Here is a 19,746-nt window from a genome sequence, read left to right as displayed (position 1 = left end):
TAGAAAAACAATCCAAACAGAGGTAGGGTTTAGACAGTCAGAAGGGAAAACTGAGACCCTTGAAAAGGACACTTCCTCACCACAGGAGGAAGAAAAATAAAATCAGCAGATTTAGCATGTCAAAGTGCCAGGGCAGAGCAGGAGGGGAGGTGGACAGGGAAAGGTGAGTGAATTTTCAGAGCATGCGAGGATATTTAGGAAACTGATCTTAGGGCTACTCTGATATATATATATATATACACACACATATACAGACATGGGCACCAGACATCAATTTCCCCTGGGTTGAACACATACTTGCTCTAAATGTCTCTGTTGCTTAGGGGACACAGGGGAGCTCAAAATCCCCAATAAAAATGCCTATGTGCCTTTAAAAACAAGCGGTATTTGCTAGGCCACAAACGTCCTCCTTCAGGGTTATCTCGCAGCTGATCCACATTTAACTTTTTCTTTCACTGAGGCTTATTTGAAAGAAATCTTGGGCAAACATCAAAATGCTTACCGAGTCTAAAGTGGAAATGGGACTCCTGGTGTCCCCTTTCATTTGCCTATGCAGAGTCCACCTAGATAAAGGCAACCTTAACAACAGAGAAAGGCCTCTTTTATAATTCTATTAGAGCTCTGTCCCTTCAGCTCTCCGTTGAGCAATGGATCCTGACTCTGACTTAATTAAGTGGCAAATGGCGGAATGATTCTCCTAAACCCAGCCCACGGAGTCAAGAACACATGACTGAATTCAAATAAAGAGGGACAAACAAGGATAATTAGTCAAGCCTGAAAGACAAAGGCGAATGGCAATTTATAGGCATGGAAGGGAAACTGAGACAGAGAGGGTGGAGCTAGTGGTGGAGTGGCCACAGAACGACCACTCTGACTGCCTGCAATAAAGGTGCATTGGTCCATAGGAAGAGGAGGATGTCCGTCCCACCACCAGCCCATCTTTCAAACACATACTGAGTCCTCCTAAACAATCAAAGCTTCAAGGGCTCCTCCTACTCTTCCCTAAGCATCCAAATTCACTGTGGACACATCAAATAGATGCACTGAAGAGGAGAAATGGTGTTGAAGGGTTGGAGGGGGGTGCTGGGGTTTGACCAGGCTGAACAGACCTCACAGTGGGGGTGTGCAACTTGTATGGGACTGATTCCCATGCAGCCAGCAGCTTCACTTCCACAAACCAAGGGGAGGGATGAGACACAGAGTAAGGAAGAGGGACAGCAGCAGAAAGATGGAGAGGGGGCTGAAAGGGAAACGACAGAGATGAAAAAAACGCACACAACGGGGAAAGAAAGCTGGGCCCCAAAGCATCAAAGGTTGCTAAGGGCGAGAAATGAAGGAGCAACACAGTAAACGCTGCAGCAGAAAGTGCTAAATAAGGACCCCTATGGTCCAGTGGGTACAGTGTGGACATGCTATGCTCTGCTCTGAGAATAGCAGCTGCAAAAGAATCAAGACAAATATTTTTACAAGTGGAATAGATGCCACTTTTTGGGGGTCTGAACAGATGACCAGAATTCAAAAGGTTGAGATCTATTCAGGGGCCAATATGCGAGCATCTGGGTGCCGTAGGCAGGCAGTGGGATGAGTTGAATATATCGTGACATTAATGAGGTTGTCAGACTCCTCGTGATGGAGTGGCTGTGTTTTTGTGCCAGCAAGACTAACACCCTTAAATGCTCATGCTGTTAACCCCTGCTGAACCCTTTCCTCACATACAAAGCTGAGGGGACAATAACACATGCTCTGGTTATGTATGCAGCCAGCTTCAAGTACGGACATGATTTTAATCTTGCTCACGTAAAGGGATGGTCTGGGATCCCTTTTTCTTTCACATCAGACAGTAACTTTGGTGTAATGATTTGTGATGCTAACAATATGAAACTAAATCCACTGTTAAGTACCGTAGATCGTGCCATTATGACTCAGTCCTTCCTCTCTACATCTACCTGGCTTTGAAACCCGGTGGCATGTGGGCAATTAGTGACTGTGGTATCACTTCTCCCACACAGGGCTAATTACTGACCTGTGGGTTTCATTTAGAGAGAGAGAAAAAGAGCGAGAGAGGGAGGACATGGGAAGACCCAGTCATTCATTTGTCTTAATTAATTACTCTTCCACCACAAGGGCTCCTGGCAAGGCCGGCTATTCTAAAAGCTCTTCTGAGAGATGGTCGTTCCAGCACTCCTAACCTGTGAGTACCCTACAAGCTCTCCTCTGTGTTTGGGTGACTAACTAACGTGGAGGACGGAGTGACGGAGATCACAGTGGACAAATCCTAAAACAGGAACCTTATAGTCAAAGCACTGATGTTGTAAATGCAACAAACAGCTTGGGAGGACAAGCCAAGATGTCGGGGTGGAAGGGGTTAAAAGAGGCAGCGGGGCCACGTTTGGAGAGGTTAGTGGTGTGATTCATTTTTATTACCACGTAGACCCTGCAGGCGGCAGGAGTGGCAAATTATTTCTGAAACAAAGTGGAGGGCTCTCATCAGAGCTATTACCTGCCTGTGGCCGAGGGCGGCACGGAACCTACAGAGGGTGACAGTGAGAGGCCCGCGTCAGTGAGGGATAGCCGTCCACATCCGTCCACGCTCCAGGACATCTTCCCCAAATGGGAACTGGTGTCTGTGTATGCTTTACTATGTGTGTGTGTGTGTGTGTGTGCCACAAGACGATGAGGGCAGAGTTAGCTGTTGGACCTCCCCCATCGTACACGTCAAAATAGTCTGTGGTGTTTTCTATCACGGAGATGCCAAGCAATTAGAGCTGACGTGCAAAACACAACGACTCCCAGGTGCTAATTAAAAGAACAACTCCCCTCCAATATGCTGACTGCAGAAATCAGCCACAATCCAGAGCTTCCATTTAATTTATTAGCACAGATTTAACTGTAGCCCGGCCAGAGCTGGTTTCTGGATTTGATGCAATTGGTGCCACTTTCTAATAAAAGCTACACGGGTTACAAATTGTAACTAATGACTTTATTAACAGTTAAATTATAGCTTATTCAATTTTAAGCCCTAGATGGATTATCATGTTGTGAAAAATTCCTCTGGCTGTTTGAAACATCTGACCTCTTGCCTTTTGCAGTTTTCAGCACAATACTAACACAAAAGTCTTCATTAATGACATTAATGATGAATGATAATTAACTTTTTTTAACTGCAGACCAGATGGTCTATAAGAAAGTAAGAAGGACATGAGCATTTATTAAAGGATTATCAACATTTCTGACTGTATTATCACCAAATAGAAAGGGAAAGGCATTTATTGCAGCCCGGGAATCCAAAATATGCTCATTTTAATGGCTTATAATAAATTTAAAATGTATAAGTTACAACATTTTATTAAAATGGTGACTCAGGAGGCACTATCATGCATTCATCTAGAGCATCTAACAGCAGGTGATCAGCTGACATATATGTACACAGAAACATGCTTCCTATTATAACGCCTGCAATCAGTCTGATGTACACCAGTAATTTCAGCGTTGCTGTGTGGATCAGCATACGACAAATTAATATATTGTGTTCTTTCGATCCAGAATATCATAAGCTAAACCAATCTTGTGGATGAATGCTTTTAAGTAAAATCTCAAAAATGCAAGAGGTAAAACTAGTCTTGCAGGAGACATTCAATCAGACACTGAGTTGATATTCAGGTACTTACTGAATCGTTTAGATTAAGTGTCACTAATGTTTAGTGGGAGTCAGCAGCCATATACAGCCTGCCTGGGTGCCATCACAAAGCTGCTGCATGTCACCGATATGACACAATTAAAATTCTCTCATATGTGTGCGATTCAAGTGAAGAGCAGCTCACACAGAAAGAGAGACAGGTGAAAGCTTATGGTGTGTAAAGAAAAAAAAAACATCATCTTATTAAATAATAATTCATCAGTCTTTAAAAAGAAAAATAAAAGAAGGTATTTGGAACCAACGTTTACCCCACAAGGCTACATTATTCTTCCAGCAACGAAGTAATCAGCATTTCAATAACCAGTGGCTACAGATAATATCAACAACAGCTGTTTTTTGTCTGAGGATTAGTTATGCTGCAAATTAGATTTATTGTTTGACAGTAAAAACTAATGGAGATGCTGCTGCGGGATAAGATCGGATTTTTTAGACAATGAAGAACCTTCCTGCCCGAGGCGACGTGGGACTGACAGTGGTAGGGAGAGAAATCAACATCAATAATCTTTCATCAAGTCCACAGTGAAGCACTTTAGCTCAGATACTATTCAATACATAACTGCAGGCCATTACTCAGTTCTGAACTGGCCGAAGAAGAGCGGAGGATGGATTTCAAGAGGAAAGGGCCTGAGACTAGCAGTACACTGACAGAACAATGAAAAACTGCTATTTTTCCAAAAAAATTGATTTTTGTTAGAATTTCTCAACGACAAATGTCTTTAAGAACTTCTGACAACGTTTTTAAATAAGATCCACAACTAGCTCATTTTGATTTTAGGCTGAAGCTGCTCCACTTATTTTTTTTTATTTATTTTTTTATCTGAAATTCAACTCGGAAATTCGAGGAGCAGTTTTCTCACGAACACGTATTTCTCACAAAAGTCCAGTGAAAGTTTTTTTTTTCTGGTTCTACACTGGTAAAAATAATATACTACAACAACAGAGCTCTCGTAAGTAGATTTTTTTGTTATTAAAATGTATAAATCTGTATCGTGTCATAGACAGAATAACAAACATCACTTTCATTTGTTTATGTTCGTATTATTTTGAGTAAAAGTAGTGGCATCAACCACAGCAGCAGTTCTAGTAGTGAAAAAGTAACTGCTGATGTCTTTCTGTTCCTGTGTCACTTTTCCTAACAAAGTTTCAAAGCTGTGATGTTAAAACAGTCTAATGCCACCAGGGAGACCCTACAGACAGTCTTTGCTGTGACAGACAGAGTGATGACCCGGGCCTGTGTGATGGATATGTGACAGGGCAGCTTGGGGCCCGAGGGCCTGGCTCTTGGGGTGGGGTTTAGCCATAATGGTGTGCTTAATTACCTGCACAGCCACACAGCAGGTCATTAGTCAGACTGGGACGCTAGGTCTCACCTGTCACCAAGAGATAAACAATCCTCCTACCAGATCTGGGTACCTCAGAGGAGCGGGAACAGATAAGTTAGGGCAGGGCAGCACGGGGTAAGTGGCACAGTATAATTCAAAATACATATTGTTAGGATCCAAAATGGAAACTCTGGTGCACTATAAGTTTACAGATATGACTTCTTATTAGATAAACTGATCCGTGTACACTGAAACTGAACAGGACCAAAGCACAGAGGCTCGTTTTAAATGTGGTTTAGATTAAGAGATTTTTCTTTATTTATTTCTTTTTTTGATTATCACTTAGGTTTCCAAGTGACAAACATGATGGATTTGGAGCTAGTCGGGGCATTTATAAGGTGAGTGTGAAACAATGTCACACACCACACTCCTCTCATGAATTATGAGTTTCAAGTCGAGTACGGAACAAACGCAGGGTAAGTAAAAGTCAACAGCTTCTGTGGGGGAAATATTGGACATCACATCCTAGAACGAAGAGACTGACGCATATACTGCACAGTAGATGTCAACTATGTACTGGCTTTGCATTTTGTGATCAATGTGTACAGGATAGACTCATGCCGAACCATAAAATACATATGTGTGTACATAAACCTGACTGACACCCCTGGCTCCTCTTCTTGAGCAATTTGTGCTGTGAACTGTCTGTGCTGAAATGTAGATGGATAATAAACAGCAGCTAATGGAGTGCTGGGGTCTCATGCTATAATCTGTGTATGCTTCATTAAGCAGCACCTTATTTTCAGAGGGATGCTAACCTGGTGCTGTCGCTCCCTGGCTTGGTGTAGCCCTCCAGTGCGCCCTCCCATACGCTGTTGGCCATTGTGTTACCAATGGCCGTCATCACCATGCTGAGCTCCACCGGCCAGTCGTCCAGGTCCAGAGAGCGGACACGAGACAGGTGGGTGCCCAGGTTCCTATGGATGCCCGAACACTCAATGCACATTAAGGCGCCAAGGTTCAAACTGGCCCAGTCTGGGTCTGTATGAAAGAAGACAGACGGTGATCATGATTATAAAGTAAGAAATGTGTTAAGAAAGCTTTCATTGCAGACAGACAGACAGATTCATATGTTATGAGGAGCATAAAGCCTCTTGAGCCATTTTATATATAAATTAAAAGTGATTTGCGGTGAACCATTAAAATCAAAAGTTCAAACTCGATATAAAGTATATAAAATATAAAATTATGTAATATAATATATGTTATGGTGAAGAACTATACTCACTGGGTGCATCACAGTCCACACAGAAGCTGTTCCCCCTCACATTTCGTATAGACTGAATGGCCATTGCATCACTTTGGCTGCCTAATCGAGACTGTAAGGAGTGAGGGAAAGAATAGGTCAGCACGAACTAATCATTGCAAGAGTAAGAGAAGGCAAACAATTATAACTGGACTAGACAACCAGCGAGAGGAGAGAAGGGAGAAGTGTTTCAAAGTCTTAGGAAAAGACTGAGGCAGAAAAAATATGAATATGAAAATGAGGTTGTGTCTCCCCAGTATGCTGACACAAGCCGTGTTCCTTTTCTGATGTCTGTCAGTTCTAATAAGAGATCCCCCACACTGTGGTGCACCTGTCTGACAACCTCCCACATGTGACAGCTTGAAGTGGAGAAAGAGGGGCAGGGGAGGGTGAGGGCCCGATAAAGGTTGGAAAGAAGGGAAAAAGAGAAATGTAAATGAAGTAGCAGCATGGTGGGGTGATGACAATGCTGCAATTGGATATAATCATCAACCCTCTCCAGTTTCTCCTGATAATTCTCATCTTTTATCACTTACCTTGTTCTTTATGCTCTCACAAGACTGCAGGCTGGCAAAGATCTGGCTCTCAATGGCCTGGACCCACAGCTCCCTCTCCTCATATGTAGACGCCTCAAAGTTCCACGTTTGACCCGTCAACGACACGATGATGAACTCAAAAGAGTCCTCTTGCTCTGGAAAACAAAAATAAACAATGAGTTAGTACGCGTCGGGGATCCTAGGTGTTGGTGTTTGTTGGACAAAGTGAATTCTGGGTAAGCCGCACAGGTTTAGCTGGAGCAACACGCATGTCGGCTGTGCAATCTGACTTTGCAAGTCAGCGGCGCAGCTCGGTGATTGAGACCCATCCATGCACAAATGCAGCATGGTATTGGCTTCTGTTAAACTCAACAACATTCAAATGATTTCTTGGCATCTTGTGCTTAGTGCTCTTGGGCATTGATTTTGGTTTGATTTGGACAAAGTTCATGTCTGCTTTACTTAACAGATCAACTTCAAGACTGAGACTCTCACCACTGTCTACATGAACTGTGAGTATCATTGTATTAAGTTATGTAAATGTTGTGGTTATTATAATTATTTGGGATGCACACTTGTCCTCACCCTGTCTTGTCTTGGTCTAGATAAGGTAGACCACACTCATTGTTGCATTATAGGTGGTTTCACTATGTGAGATGGTCTCTTTAGGTGTGGGCAAGAGTGACAAATAAGCTCATTTGACCACTCACGCTGCAACACTGATGGTAAAAATTAATCAGGGTAACACCCTGAACCTGAATACATCATCTAATGTGATAGCTATGTGATTAACCACATTAACCAAAAATGGCCTCTGACTGAGCTTCAATCCCTGCAACATCTCATGTGGTTTCCCTGTGACTGCTGCAAATCCTTTTCTCACTGTATATTTTGATTACTGTCTGAAAACAATGTTTGTAAATTAGAGATAAAAGAGATTACACCATATGAATTTAATTATTTTACTATAAAATACTAAAATTACCAAATTTCTTAATAAAATGTTCTGTAAAGTGGCTTTGAAATTGAGAATCTGCAGCATTTTATTATATATTTGCAATGTATTACTGCAGGGTTACTGTGGTCCCATCACCTCACCTCAAAATATCACAGGTCAAAACCTTTCAGCTCTGTAGTTCCACTATGGTGGAACAAACTACCCACCTCTGCAAGTTCAGCTGCCTCACGCTCAATTTTGAAAATCTTGCTGAAAACAGAACTCTTCCGAACCTTTTTAAAATCTTTCTCTACATGCCATGACACCAAAACAGTTCCTTCCAGAGCACTTTATTTTAAAGTTCGTCTTCTTGACTTAGATATTTTACTTGTAAGTCGGTTTGGATAAAAAGCGTCCGCCAAATAACCGAATGTAAATGTAAATATCCATTTTTGTGTTTAACTAAGATTTATGAAAATGTCACCTGTCGTTTTCAAACAAGAGGTCTGACACAACATATGTTCCAACACATGCTGTAATCCCTCTGCTGTTCAGAAGCAATTCATTAACTCTGTACTGTACAATGTGACTCGTGCAACATCTCTGGTCTCTGCACATGCTTGAGCACATAGCCAAATGGTTTGTAATTACCTAATTATGTCTATGCAAATAGTCATCTCATTTGCATAAACCATGTTTGGAGGACTGGAGGCAAGAAGACACAAGGGGAAATGTTTTAACTGTGTAGGTTTGATCCTTGATGCTCTGGATCCTTGATGCTCTATTAATGTGTTGTAATAATTATTTAAAATGATATAATTTATCATTAAAAAGCAAAGATTTTTACTGCACAAACATATTCACACTTTACTGTAATCTAGTCTGACATTTGATGTGTGAAGAGATAATTTCATGTTAAATTAACTCAGTATGAGTTTTCAAATCACGGCAATCTTATCATGACGAGACAATCAGACAAATCACACAATCAAAGAAATAATGTTTATAATCAATTCGTCCTCCTTTGTGCAAGGTGCAGCCCTGTGCCGTTAAGTGACAGGTGTCTGATGGACACAACTAATGCTGCGATCCCTGTGCTGCAGAGGAGGCCCATCTCTTCAGGGAGAAAGCAATAATCCAATTAGCTCGACACCGACTTCAATTATCTGATTTAGTTTGTGGAATCGACTACAGGTCACAGAGGATCAATGAAGACTTGGAAGCCTCTTCATTTAAACCTACAGTGAAAAAAGACCCCATGTGGGTGTGACATTTTAAAACGCTAGCAGGGATGACAATACAAAACTCTTCATTTGATGGCATACAAAGAGCCTAAAAGTGACAATGAAAGCTAAAAATATGAAAAGAATTTTTAATAATAATAATAAAAAAGGTTTGATTAATTGCAATACACAGAAAAGGAATCAATTTTTTCTTGTCCAATATACCTCCGGGTCGAATAACTAATGCATTTGATTATAATTTGTGGCTCCTAAACTCAAATGTTGTTATACTTGTGTTTTCATCTTTTTAAAGACCTGAACAAAGCTAATTATTCTGTTGGCTGCCCAGGCAATAAATTGGAGGCATTAAAACACTTTCATTATGGAGATTAAAAAAGCAATGGATGGCTGATTTCTTAAACTGATGAGTATACAAGGGAAAACAAATCTAGTTCTCCATGCATAGTAATGTACCTGCGAGACATACAGTAGCCACTAAAGAGACAGAGGACCATGTGCACCACCAATGTGTGTGTCACAGGTATTGTCATTACATGCAGCTCCAGCACACTGATATTACTTTTTAATGCCATTCATAGTGTGGCAATTCAGCTCCATAAGCCAAAGTAATTCTGCTCCATGTAGGCATGATGCTGAGGTCAAAGTGTTTCACAGACAGTAAATCTAAGTATGAACAATGCGTCAGTGGAATCACTGCTATCTTACAGCACCTGCCATGATGAGCTTGTAAAGGGGCCATTAGTGCTTCTGTTATTACTCTGTGGTTGCAGTAAGCAAATGGCTAGCAGAGGAACGATCACCTTGTCACATTAACATGAGCATTAACCTCCTGACCACATATATCTGTGAGCGTACGATCAACAAGTTCCCGCCAATTAGAAATAAATTAACGCAGCTCTGCCGGTGGGTGGACAAAGAAGAATACAAATTCGAACTCAATGGAGGAGCCAACTGTGAAGAATGAGCAAAATATGATTTTCCTTAATTAACATGGAATAATAAAAAGGAAATTAGAGTGTAATGGCCACAGAGTTACAAAGAGGAAGAAACAGATAAAGATACCCGCCGCTCGCCTTTTATATGGATCATAAAACCTAACCTCTCAGTTACACATGTTCATCAGATAGCTGATGGCTTCTTCTACTGTAAAGCAGCAACACAGCAGCAGTTTGATGCATAATAGTTTACATTAATATTTGCTTCAAGATACAGAAGTAGATGGTAAATGTATTTGTAATATTTAGTGGCTGCAGCAGTGAAACGAAACTGTTTACTGAGGATCTGTACTTAAGCTCTAAGGCCACCAAGTCCTCCATCTTTTACACCTATAAAAGGTTGTTTGTCCCAACACTCTTCTTCGATGAACGTCACTGTTTGTTTGAAATAGTGCCCCTATGCCTGGTTGCGACACTGAACATAGTCAACATAATATAAATTAGATTAGATTAGATTATTTCATTTAAATGTATAATGTTAAATGGAACACGATTCAGTACAATTCAACTCATTTAAAAAAAACTTTTAACTATATAATATTGTGTAGCAGTAACTTTAGCCAACTTATTGGAAAGGATTCGAGTACTTTTTCCATTACTGACTTTCATCTTCCCATTTTTAAAACCGTTTTAAAATTGGCGCTGTACATCATGAGGGTATATCTTTGACCTGCAAGTCAAACTGAAACCTGAGAGACAAGAGGGTGACCTGAGGACAGTGATTCCTCTATTGCTGTGTATGTGCAGCAGACGCACCATTGAGGACCTGTGGACAAGATTAGCACCTCAGGGGTTTGGTGCTGAGCCCAGCTGTGCTGTCTATATGGCAGACAGCAGCTATTCTGTCTAAGCCTCTCAAAGACTTCTGGAAACTAGTGTCACGATCCCTTGGAAGCGACTTAGCACACAGCTCTTAGCTGAAGTCCATTTATTTATTCATTTCTGCGAAGACTTGGCTGAAACGTGCAGAGGTACACAAGGTGAGCTATTGTTTGTGTTGTGTCATATGCATGCATCAGGCAGTCACTTAAAGAAGTGCTTGCCGTTCCCGTGAATTAACGAGCAGTTGGGAAGAACAGGCCAAGGCAGTGCCATCTGTAAATGTCACAGGCACTGCTTGCTCATTTTACACATCATTAAAGCCAATATTCCTAACCTGTATCAGAGCAATCAGGAGCAGGCCATTACTGCAACAGGGGCCCCAGGGGAACCACGACCAAACTCAGAAAGGGGAGAGAGAGAGAGATAGAGCGCACTCTTTATCTATCTGACACGCGTACACACACACACTTCTACACACTTTTACATGCACATGCTCAAACAAACAAGAAGTACACCTTCCAACAATAAACAAACACATGAAATCAGCACCAATACCACTACCCTAATAGCTAGTGAATTTAACAACAGAGCAGAATGAAAACAGGGCCAATTATACATGTATCTGTGGGCAGTGTGTATAGAGCCCAAATGAGAATCTTGTTATTCCTTTCCCTCCATACTGTGGTGCTCAGAAAGCTAAGCCATTACAAGAGTGTAGGCTCCAGGGACAGCTTTCGGAAATGAGAGCAAGTCGGGGAGTGACAAAACAAAGTATTGAGATAAACACCCACCATTAGCACAGGCAGTTAAACCTCCATTTCCTAATCCTCAGCTGGACTCCAGAGGATATTAACCCTTAGTTTACTAAGGTGCAGGACAATAGGATGCTGGATTAAGTTGTTCCAGACGAGTCAGGAAGATCAAGATTTTGCCAGGGATTATTTTCTAATGCAGCATAAGACAGTTGAATCTAACAGGTTTCTAAAAAAGGAACGAACAGAGATTTAAAAAATGGACGTGGTGATATTAATTGTGGCATTTAAGTGACTATTTCACCTTTAAGCCCCATTTTAGTCGAGGATCTGACTGCTAGGTTTTGGCCAGAAAGCCTTGTTACTACTTTTAAGTCAATACAATGTGAGTATATCTCAGTGTTGCAGCTAAATTATCAAAATCCTTCATTGTCCAGTCATTAGTAACTAATCCCAATGAATCTTCATTATTTTTGTGCCCAGTCATCAGCAGGTAAATGATCTTTTCCAAATAATCCTTATTGTACAAACTGACTTCATGAGGGAAATTCCTCAGCTACTATGTCACAAAAAGCTCAAGTAATCACATCATTTCAAGACTTTCTTTCAAGTTTCAGGATCCACTTCTCCAAACATGAAAACATTTTTGCCATCTTCCTCTAATTGCAGATACAATCCAGTGGAGGAGTACTTTCAATCACTTTAAAGCATTAGATAAAATTGTGAAATAAACTAATTGTTGATTACAATCTATTGTTGAAGCCTTAATGAAATAAGAGGCTGATTAACCAATTTAACATCAATTTAAAAAGCATTTTGTGAAAATACAGAGTTCATCATAGGTTAAAGTGCGCATGTCTTGCAATAAAAGTAATTGTTTCTTACGTCTGTTAACTCCTGTTAGTATTGTAGGCGTTTTGCATTTCTGCTGGAAATGTGCAAATCAAGTTTGAAGAGATTTAGTTTCATTTCTATACAGCATTCCTGCTTCTCTTCATTATGTCTGTGACCTTAGCACAGTAAATATCATCATCTAAAATAATCTGTGCCTGTTAAAGCTTCTCTCTGTTTCTGCATATTCCTATCTGCTCTTGCTGGACAAGCTAACCCCCCCAACCAAATCAAAAAACAAACAAAAAAACAAAAAAAACAATGAGCATTTGATACACTTTCTTTAAAAGAGAAATACATTAATGATGCTCCCTGACAGTCTGCATTAATCAGAGGGGGCTCCCCCTGAACACAACTCTTTATCGGCCATCGATTTTCCAGTGGGTTTATGGCGAGCGACACACCGAGAGAGCTCGTCGCCGGGCAGCTGCTGGGAAACACATTACGGGGCTGTCAGTTGTCTCGCCATGCATCCTGCATCATTCTTTAAGCACATGAGAAGTTCATTACACCGCACAGCTCTGACAGTGCATAGGATATTAGGGACTGTGTCCATTGTGCACATCTTTGGCTGAAGTGTAGCACCGTAGAATGAGCAGAGAATTCATAGACTATCCAAACACTGTGTCTGATTAATTTGAAATCGATCTGGCTTCGGAGCGATTTTAAAAGCATTTTAAAGCCAAAATAAGACATTCAATGAGATTTTAAAGCCATCACACACAAGGATTAGATAAAAACAACGTATGTATGCAACTGCCCACTGTCATTTAGACTTTCATGATTAATTATTTTACAACTCATGGTTGGATTTTCTGCCACTTCAGCAGCCGTGCAGAAGAGTTCTGAAACATACACAGAGCTACTGTATATTTGGAAATGATAGCACTGTAACAGTTTCTCCAAGATCCCCTGTACATCCTACACAGTTTCACGTTGACTGAAGTGATTTCTCACCTTACAATACTCTTGCTGTTTTGATTTATGATGCTTCACAACTACTAAAATTCAATTTCAGCCTGCATTGCACACTTCTGATTGCCCTGTAAATGAGATAAACTGATAGCAATTTATTCAAGGATCCCACCTCTCGTCTCCTTTCCTCTATCTCCTGTTGAAAGAACAGGAGGCACAACTCACAAACCAGACTTGGGTGAATCCAATATTTAAGTGATATGTCTGTATCCCAGAGCATTCAGCAGAACAGACAAGTTGATGCTAATAGAAAACCTCGCAGAGAACAATGAGAGATAGAAAACTCTGTGAGTGTTTGATGACGTGAGAAACATTCAGAGTCTGCCTCCTCCAGCCTGATTACTCTTACACTTTTCCCTCAGGAAGTCCAGGAATAATCTGAGATTTGATGATGTTTGATAATGCCAGCCATCACTCATTCAACGCTTTAATGTGACTGTGTAATTCTGCCAGGAGATGCCCATTAAGAGCTAAATAATGTCAAATAAAACTGAAGTTAAGGACATTTTAGAAAAAAAAACACCAGCCTTGAACACATGCTGGGAGTTGCATATTCACATAGTAACTCATGATGTATTCTGAAATTATAAATGATGATGCTTAATCTGGAATATTATCAGATCTGAAGTACTTGTCCCAGTATGACTACCACTTCAGACATACTACTCGAACAATAAAACAGCACCACTTATCGCAGAGATGCTGATGATATTCACTCTAAACAACAATGTGGTCAACAGACCCATTCAGACTTTAAAGAGAATCTGTCAGAGACCATGATAAAAAAGTGTAATGATTATAAATGCTAAGCCCCATTTAGGAGGCGTCAATGCCATTGTTGTTGTTATCCAGCATATCAATCATGTTGATTGATCATCGCACTCTGGTGACATCAGTTTTATGGCCTCTGAAATGCGTCTCAGTGTTTTCACAATGCCATCCAATTAGGGCACTCCATTCATCACTGGGCTGGAGAATCATTATTAATTGGGTGGAGAGCCGGCTGCCACTCCCCTGCTGAGGAGGGCCACGGCTTCTGGAGATCAGACCATTCATACCATGGTAAAAGAAATGGGGGGGCTGTGAGGGTGCACTGTGCAGGAGGCCACATAGAAATACAAAACGACACACCTTAATGTACTTCACAGACTTATTAGATATAAGACAGCTAAAGGTTATGTAGAAGTAAATCACTGACTCAGTATGTGACCAGTATATTAATGTAATATATAGTATTAATGCAAATTTAAACACTTGTAAAGTAGTTGAAAACAAAATGATTTGACTAATTAAACTATATTAAAGGTATGTGTTTAGGAACTGACTGCTCAAGTCAGTACATGCTTCACTGATGAGATTACATTATTATTTTTTTATTTATAATAATATAATATCTTATATGTTGACCATTATTTTTTAATGAATAAACCTTTGGCACTCATGAAGCTCCATATCAGCTCATACTTTGATGGCACTGTGCAGTCAGTGTGGTAATCCTGAGATGGTGCTGATACTCTTGTACCCTCTCCCTTCTTTGTGAAGTCTCAGTGTCAGGTAAGTGTTCCTTACCATGTGGAGCCATGTTGCATTTGACACAATCCCCCACCAAAACTGGTGCTCGCATGCTCTTTCATAATATTGTTCGTGAAATTGTGGTAGTAAAAGGTAAATTTATTTCTGCTCTATTAGTCAAGAGCTTACTCACTTTTACTGCATTGATGTTGTACTTTAGGCGCCACATTTTCAAAGTAATCATGCAATAGTCATAGTCATGCAATTAGCCTTAATTGAAAATGTGTGTAATCACTTTAGTTGTACTTAGTTTGTACTTTAGGCAATTTTTTTAAATGTGGTATAACTTGTTCAGTTTTAATTATAATTAAAATCAAATATTCTATACTTCAACTTACATTTCCAATTATTGTACAAAGGTACATGTCTGAATGACTCTTTAGTGATCACAAGTATGAACTACAGTTTGTTGTATACTTTATTTGTTTGCCCCAGGAAATCAACCCGGGTTTCGACATTAGTTCCTGAATGTTTTTCCAATTAAAACCTATTTACCCAATAAAAATATCTTTGTTTTCAATAGCTCTGAAAAATGTAACAAATTCATTGTGTTGTACCTTCATTGCCTGCAGATACGCCATCTGGCTTTGTGATGCCCGTGCTCTTTTTCCGTCTGTGTTTCTTGCGGTTGGCGTGAGGAGAAGGAGGTGGCTCAAGTTTAGGACTGGTGGCGTTGCCCATACTGGACGTCGCAGAATCACTCATTCCATTGGCTGAAAGAGAAACAGGGAAAACAATTATTACTAATGTCAAAAAATACTTTATCATATTTGTTTTATACTTGGGGCCCAAGTCTGTTTTGTCCAACTTTAAAACTACCAAGGATAAAAAATTACCCCCTTAAGTTATTCTGTTATTTTGGTCATATTTATTACTCAGATTAACCATAATATATGAACACTATTAAAAACTATTAAAACCCATCTATGCATAAGCAGAGCATAACATAGGATATATTTTTAAAATGTGAAACTATGCCTTTAGAAGTACACAGAACTGGAATCTACAATTTAATTTGATACATATTCAGTTCAAAAAGTGAACAAAGGTACGAACTATTATGTATCAAATGTATGAATACATGCAACGCTGCGAAATGACACTGAGCATGAATAATGAATGGCATTTTTTAAAGCTCTGTGCAAGGTAGAGACAGACTTGTCACATCCTAAAAATGTGTCTACAGTAGTAAGACTTGGAAATGACTCAGAAAGTAACTGCGTGGCTTCGGCTTTAGACAGAGTGAAGGACAGGTATGGGGCTAAGAGTGAACAAATGGTTAACTAAGTTAGCCTGTGGCAAAGCTCTCTATATGACTGTCTGAGAGTGACAGGGGGCTAAGAGCTGGCTTTGTTTCTTGTAAGTGATTTTATAAATGTGATATTAACCTGTGCTACCGTTGGGCAAAGGAATAGGAGGGATGGGACGATAGGAGGGGGTTGTCAGCTTGCCATCCTTCTGATTTCCTGACATTTGACATCACTTTCCCTTCTTTCCCCCTCCGGATGCCATTATGAATCTGGGAGCGGGGGCCAGGGGCCTCGGGGAAGCAAGGAGGGAGGGCCAGTAGATGGGCCCCATATTGCTCTCCTCTTACCACCCTGTGTGGTGCTGGCAGCCTCCTCCATTGTCTCCATCAAAAGCTCATTGTAGTGTGGCAAACTCCATTCATTTCCCTGTGCACCATCCCAGCCCCAGGGGTGGAGTGCAGGAGGACAAGGGGCTCAGGGATTATTGCTGTTGTCGTTGCCAGTTGCACATGCTATAATGTGCGGCACTGTGCCATTAGCCAGTGTACAACATTAGGCCTAATTCGGTCATTACCTTTAGGGAGATGGGACTGTCTTAGAGGAGTAAGATGGGCTCAGCAGGGGATTGAAGATGCTAACGTTGTGGTAGTGGGGGAAATCAGTGAGCCTGGGGAAGCACTGTTTGAGCATAGGCAAAAATATAGGAGTTAACACCTGAGACACACAACGTTATGTCTGTACTCAACTTCAACAAAGAGTCGTCATGAGTTTGATGTATACAAACAAGAACGTCATTACTGGGGAAAGAAATACAAATTCAATAAAGCTATCTATATTTGTAGGAAGCTTAAGGGCCATTTGCAAAAGTACTATTAATGTTTTAGTATAAATATGATATAGTTTTTTATGGTACTTAATAAGTATAATATTGATTAGGTGCCATCACATTAATAAGCAAAACACTGGTGCTTGTGCTGGACTACATGCAGAAAGCTCTCTGGTGTTTTGAATGGCAGCACGCAGCCACACATGTAGCAGCTTCTAGTCGAGGCGTCTGTTTCAATTTCCCTGCTCTCTTACAACAGCCCCCCTGAGACGAGTCATTAGCTGGCTCAGACAGCTGGGGGCACAGGGGTCCTCCATGTGCCCCCCTCCTCCACCTCCCACCCTCTGCTTCCTCCTCCCTCTCCATCCCAGCGTCTGTCCCGCCAGCACAGCTCCGTATGGCGGGTGGAAGACTTGAGCTCCAACCTGCCTCCGATGTGACAGCCAGCATTTGTTTAATGTCGCTTGAGGTTAAAGGGGAGGGCTGCCCTCAGGGGCCCCACCCGTGTCATAAACACCTCTAATTATCAATTTCTGCCCCTAATGTTGTGGAAAATGACCCTGGCCCTGTTCATCCTGCACCTGAAACATATATGGTTACATCTCCCTTTGTTTGCGTTAATCAGCCTCTGAGACGTCTGTAGTACGGAGGTGTAGTCAGGAAAGTGCACACCAATGAGCAACAATATCAAAGCACCTGAGACCTGAGGCATTTTAGTGGTTCTCAGATGTAAACGACGCATGACTGCTAGATTATATTTCTTAAGTTGAGAATTACAAAGTTGGAAGTAGACTCATTCTGCAAGCAGAGAATTCACCGCGGCATTATTAGCTAGCTGTTAGTGTTGATGGCTATCAGGACCAAGCTGGGTAATGAAGCACATTGGGGTTCAGGAGTCTTTTTCCCACTCAACCAAGATCACCTGGGCAGCAGAGTGGGTATGAGCCTAACCTGTGATTACAGTGTATTACACTCCCACCATGGAGATGACAGTTTAAACTTCAGGATGAAGGCTGTGGGTGAGACAGAGAGGGGGGTGCTAACAGCTTCCTGCCTTTACCAATAACACACTGAGAATGAATAAGAATGCAAAAAGGGTGAGAGAGAGAGAGGGAGAGGCAGAGGGGCGATGAAGAGGAGGAGGGGGGGAGTCATTTCATTGTTATTCAAGAGGCTCTGGGTGAGGAGCACTATGATTCCGCCAGGCCCCTTGACATGGCAGCCCTGTCTGTCCTCAATCAAAGCCAACGGCTGCAATTAATGGCAAAAATTAGAAACAATCACCGCCTCCCCCTTATTATCCTCAATTAGGGCGTACTAATCAAGGCCTGATCGCGCTCTGCTGCTCTCTCCAAACTAAATGTCAAACTTCATTACGGCCTGGCGTAGAAATCAAACGCCCCACATGCTATCACCTTCACATCAGGAGGCCAAGGTATAAAACACAGTGCCACGGGAAAAGGCTATCTGTACATTAACTACCTGTGTACTGATGTGCAAACTGAAAGGAGAAAAAGTGCTTCAGTAAAAATGATCACAGTGCACCATAAACGTCTTAAAGGATGGAAAGAAAAGAGCAGATGACGTAAACTTTCCCTGGAAGGCTACAGGTTGGCATCATTACATATTATGTATATGTTATGATATTTTGCATTTAAACTCACATGGTGAAAACTATAGGTTTACTTCTGAATGAGTCAAGTTGATTTGGTAAATAATTAAAGTTCTCAATCATCTCACAATATTTACTGAACAATTACCAATAGAGCACAATGATCTGCTGTAACCTCTCGACATTCTAAAGTTACCGTCGTTAGCGATCTCACCACATTGCCCTGACGTCTGCTTGAGGCCCTTGCTCTTGCTTGTTTAATTCAGCTTCGAAGATTGAGGTGTACGAAGGAGAGCATGATCTAAATAAGCATCCAGTGCATTAAGAATGGGCGCCTTTATGAATGCAAGCAATAGAAAAATTGGGAGAGGATTTAATCAAAAATCTACGCTCAATATTCCAGAGACGTTGCAGCCTCTGCTTCTGCCTTTACTCAACAGCTTTACAAATGAGGACATTCTTTAAATAATATGGAAATGGTTACCTGGCTAAGATGCATTCATTCTTCAGTGAATCATCAATCTGCAGTTTTTGCATCTCAGAATCACATTTTATGTTAACCTGCAACCTTCACCAAGGATAATGGAGTGACTGGGCTTGGTTCAAGTCAATTCAAATGGTAAAACATGAGCACCCTTTACACCCTCTATTGATTATTGAAGGCACATTATGATGAAAAATAAGAGGGTTGCATTTCAATCAAGTTTATGTTTTCTGATAGTCCAGTCACACTTTACACTGAAGACACACTCTCCTGTTTTAATGCAGATTCTTACCTTAGATAGATAATCAGAAAAAAGTTACAAAGACGTTCAGTTCACACTGGAAGCCTTAAATTGTCTGTACCGACTATGCACTGATTACAGCGACACTCCTTACCAAGGACGAAAAACATATCTATCATCTGACGCAATGCTTCTACTATTATTTTCAGCTCATTTGCCTCATTCAAGCTCATTTGTGGTTACCTTAAGAGTAGCATGAAAATAATTGAAGAAAATCGAATATG

At 41.0% G+C, this 19,746-nt stretch overlaps 1 protein-coding gene across 3 annotated transcripts in view; it reads right to left on the bottom strand.

Moving 5' to 3' along the window:
• Positions 1-19,746, bottom strand: part of agap3 (ArfGAP with GTPase domain, ankyrin repeat and PH domain 3) — a 101,105-nt gene that overhangs the window by 7,120 nt on the left and 74,239 nt on the right. For all 3 annotated transcript variants that reach the window (XM_026374244.2, XM_026374245.2, XM_026374243.1), the window contains exons 13-16: positions 15,607-15,762; positions 6,862-7,016; positions 6,308-6,398; positions 5,838-6,060 (exon numbers count right to left, since the gene is read on the bottom strand). In XM_026374244.2, the coding sequence (XP_026230029.1) occupies positions 5,838-6,060; positions 6,308-6,398; positions 6,862-7,016; positions 15,607-15,762 (625 nt within the window). The remainder of the gene's footprint in view (positions 1-5,837; positions 6,061-6,307; positions 6,399-6,861; positions 7,017-15,606; positions 15,763-19,746) is intronic.

The sequence above is a fragment of the Anabas testudineus genome, chromosome 17 (assembly GCF_900324465.2).
Source record: "Anabas testudineus chromosome 17, fAnaTes1.2, whole genome shotgun sequence".
In the NCBI taxonomy this organism is placed as follows: Eukaryota; Metazoa; Chordata; class Actinopteri; order Anabantiformes; family Anabantidae; genus Anabas; species Anabas testudineus.
This window is presented reverse-complemented; position numbering and strand designations above follow the sequence as displayed.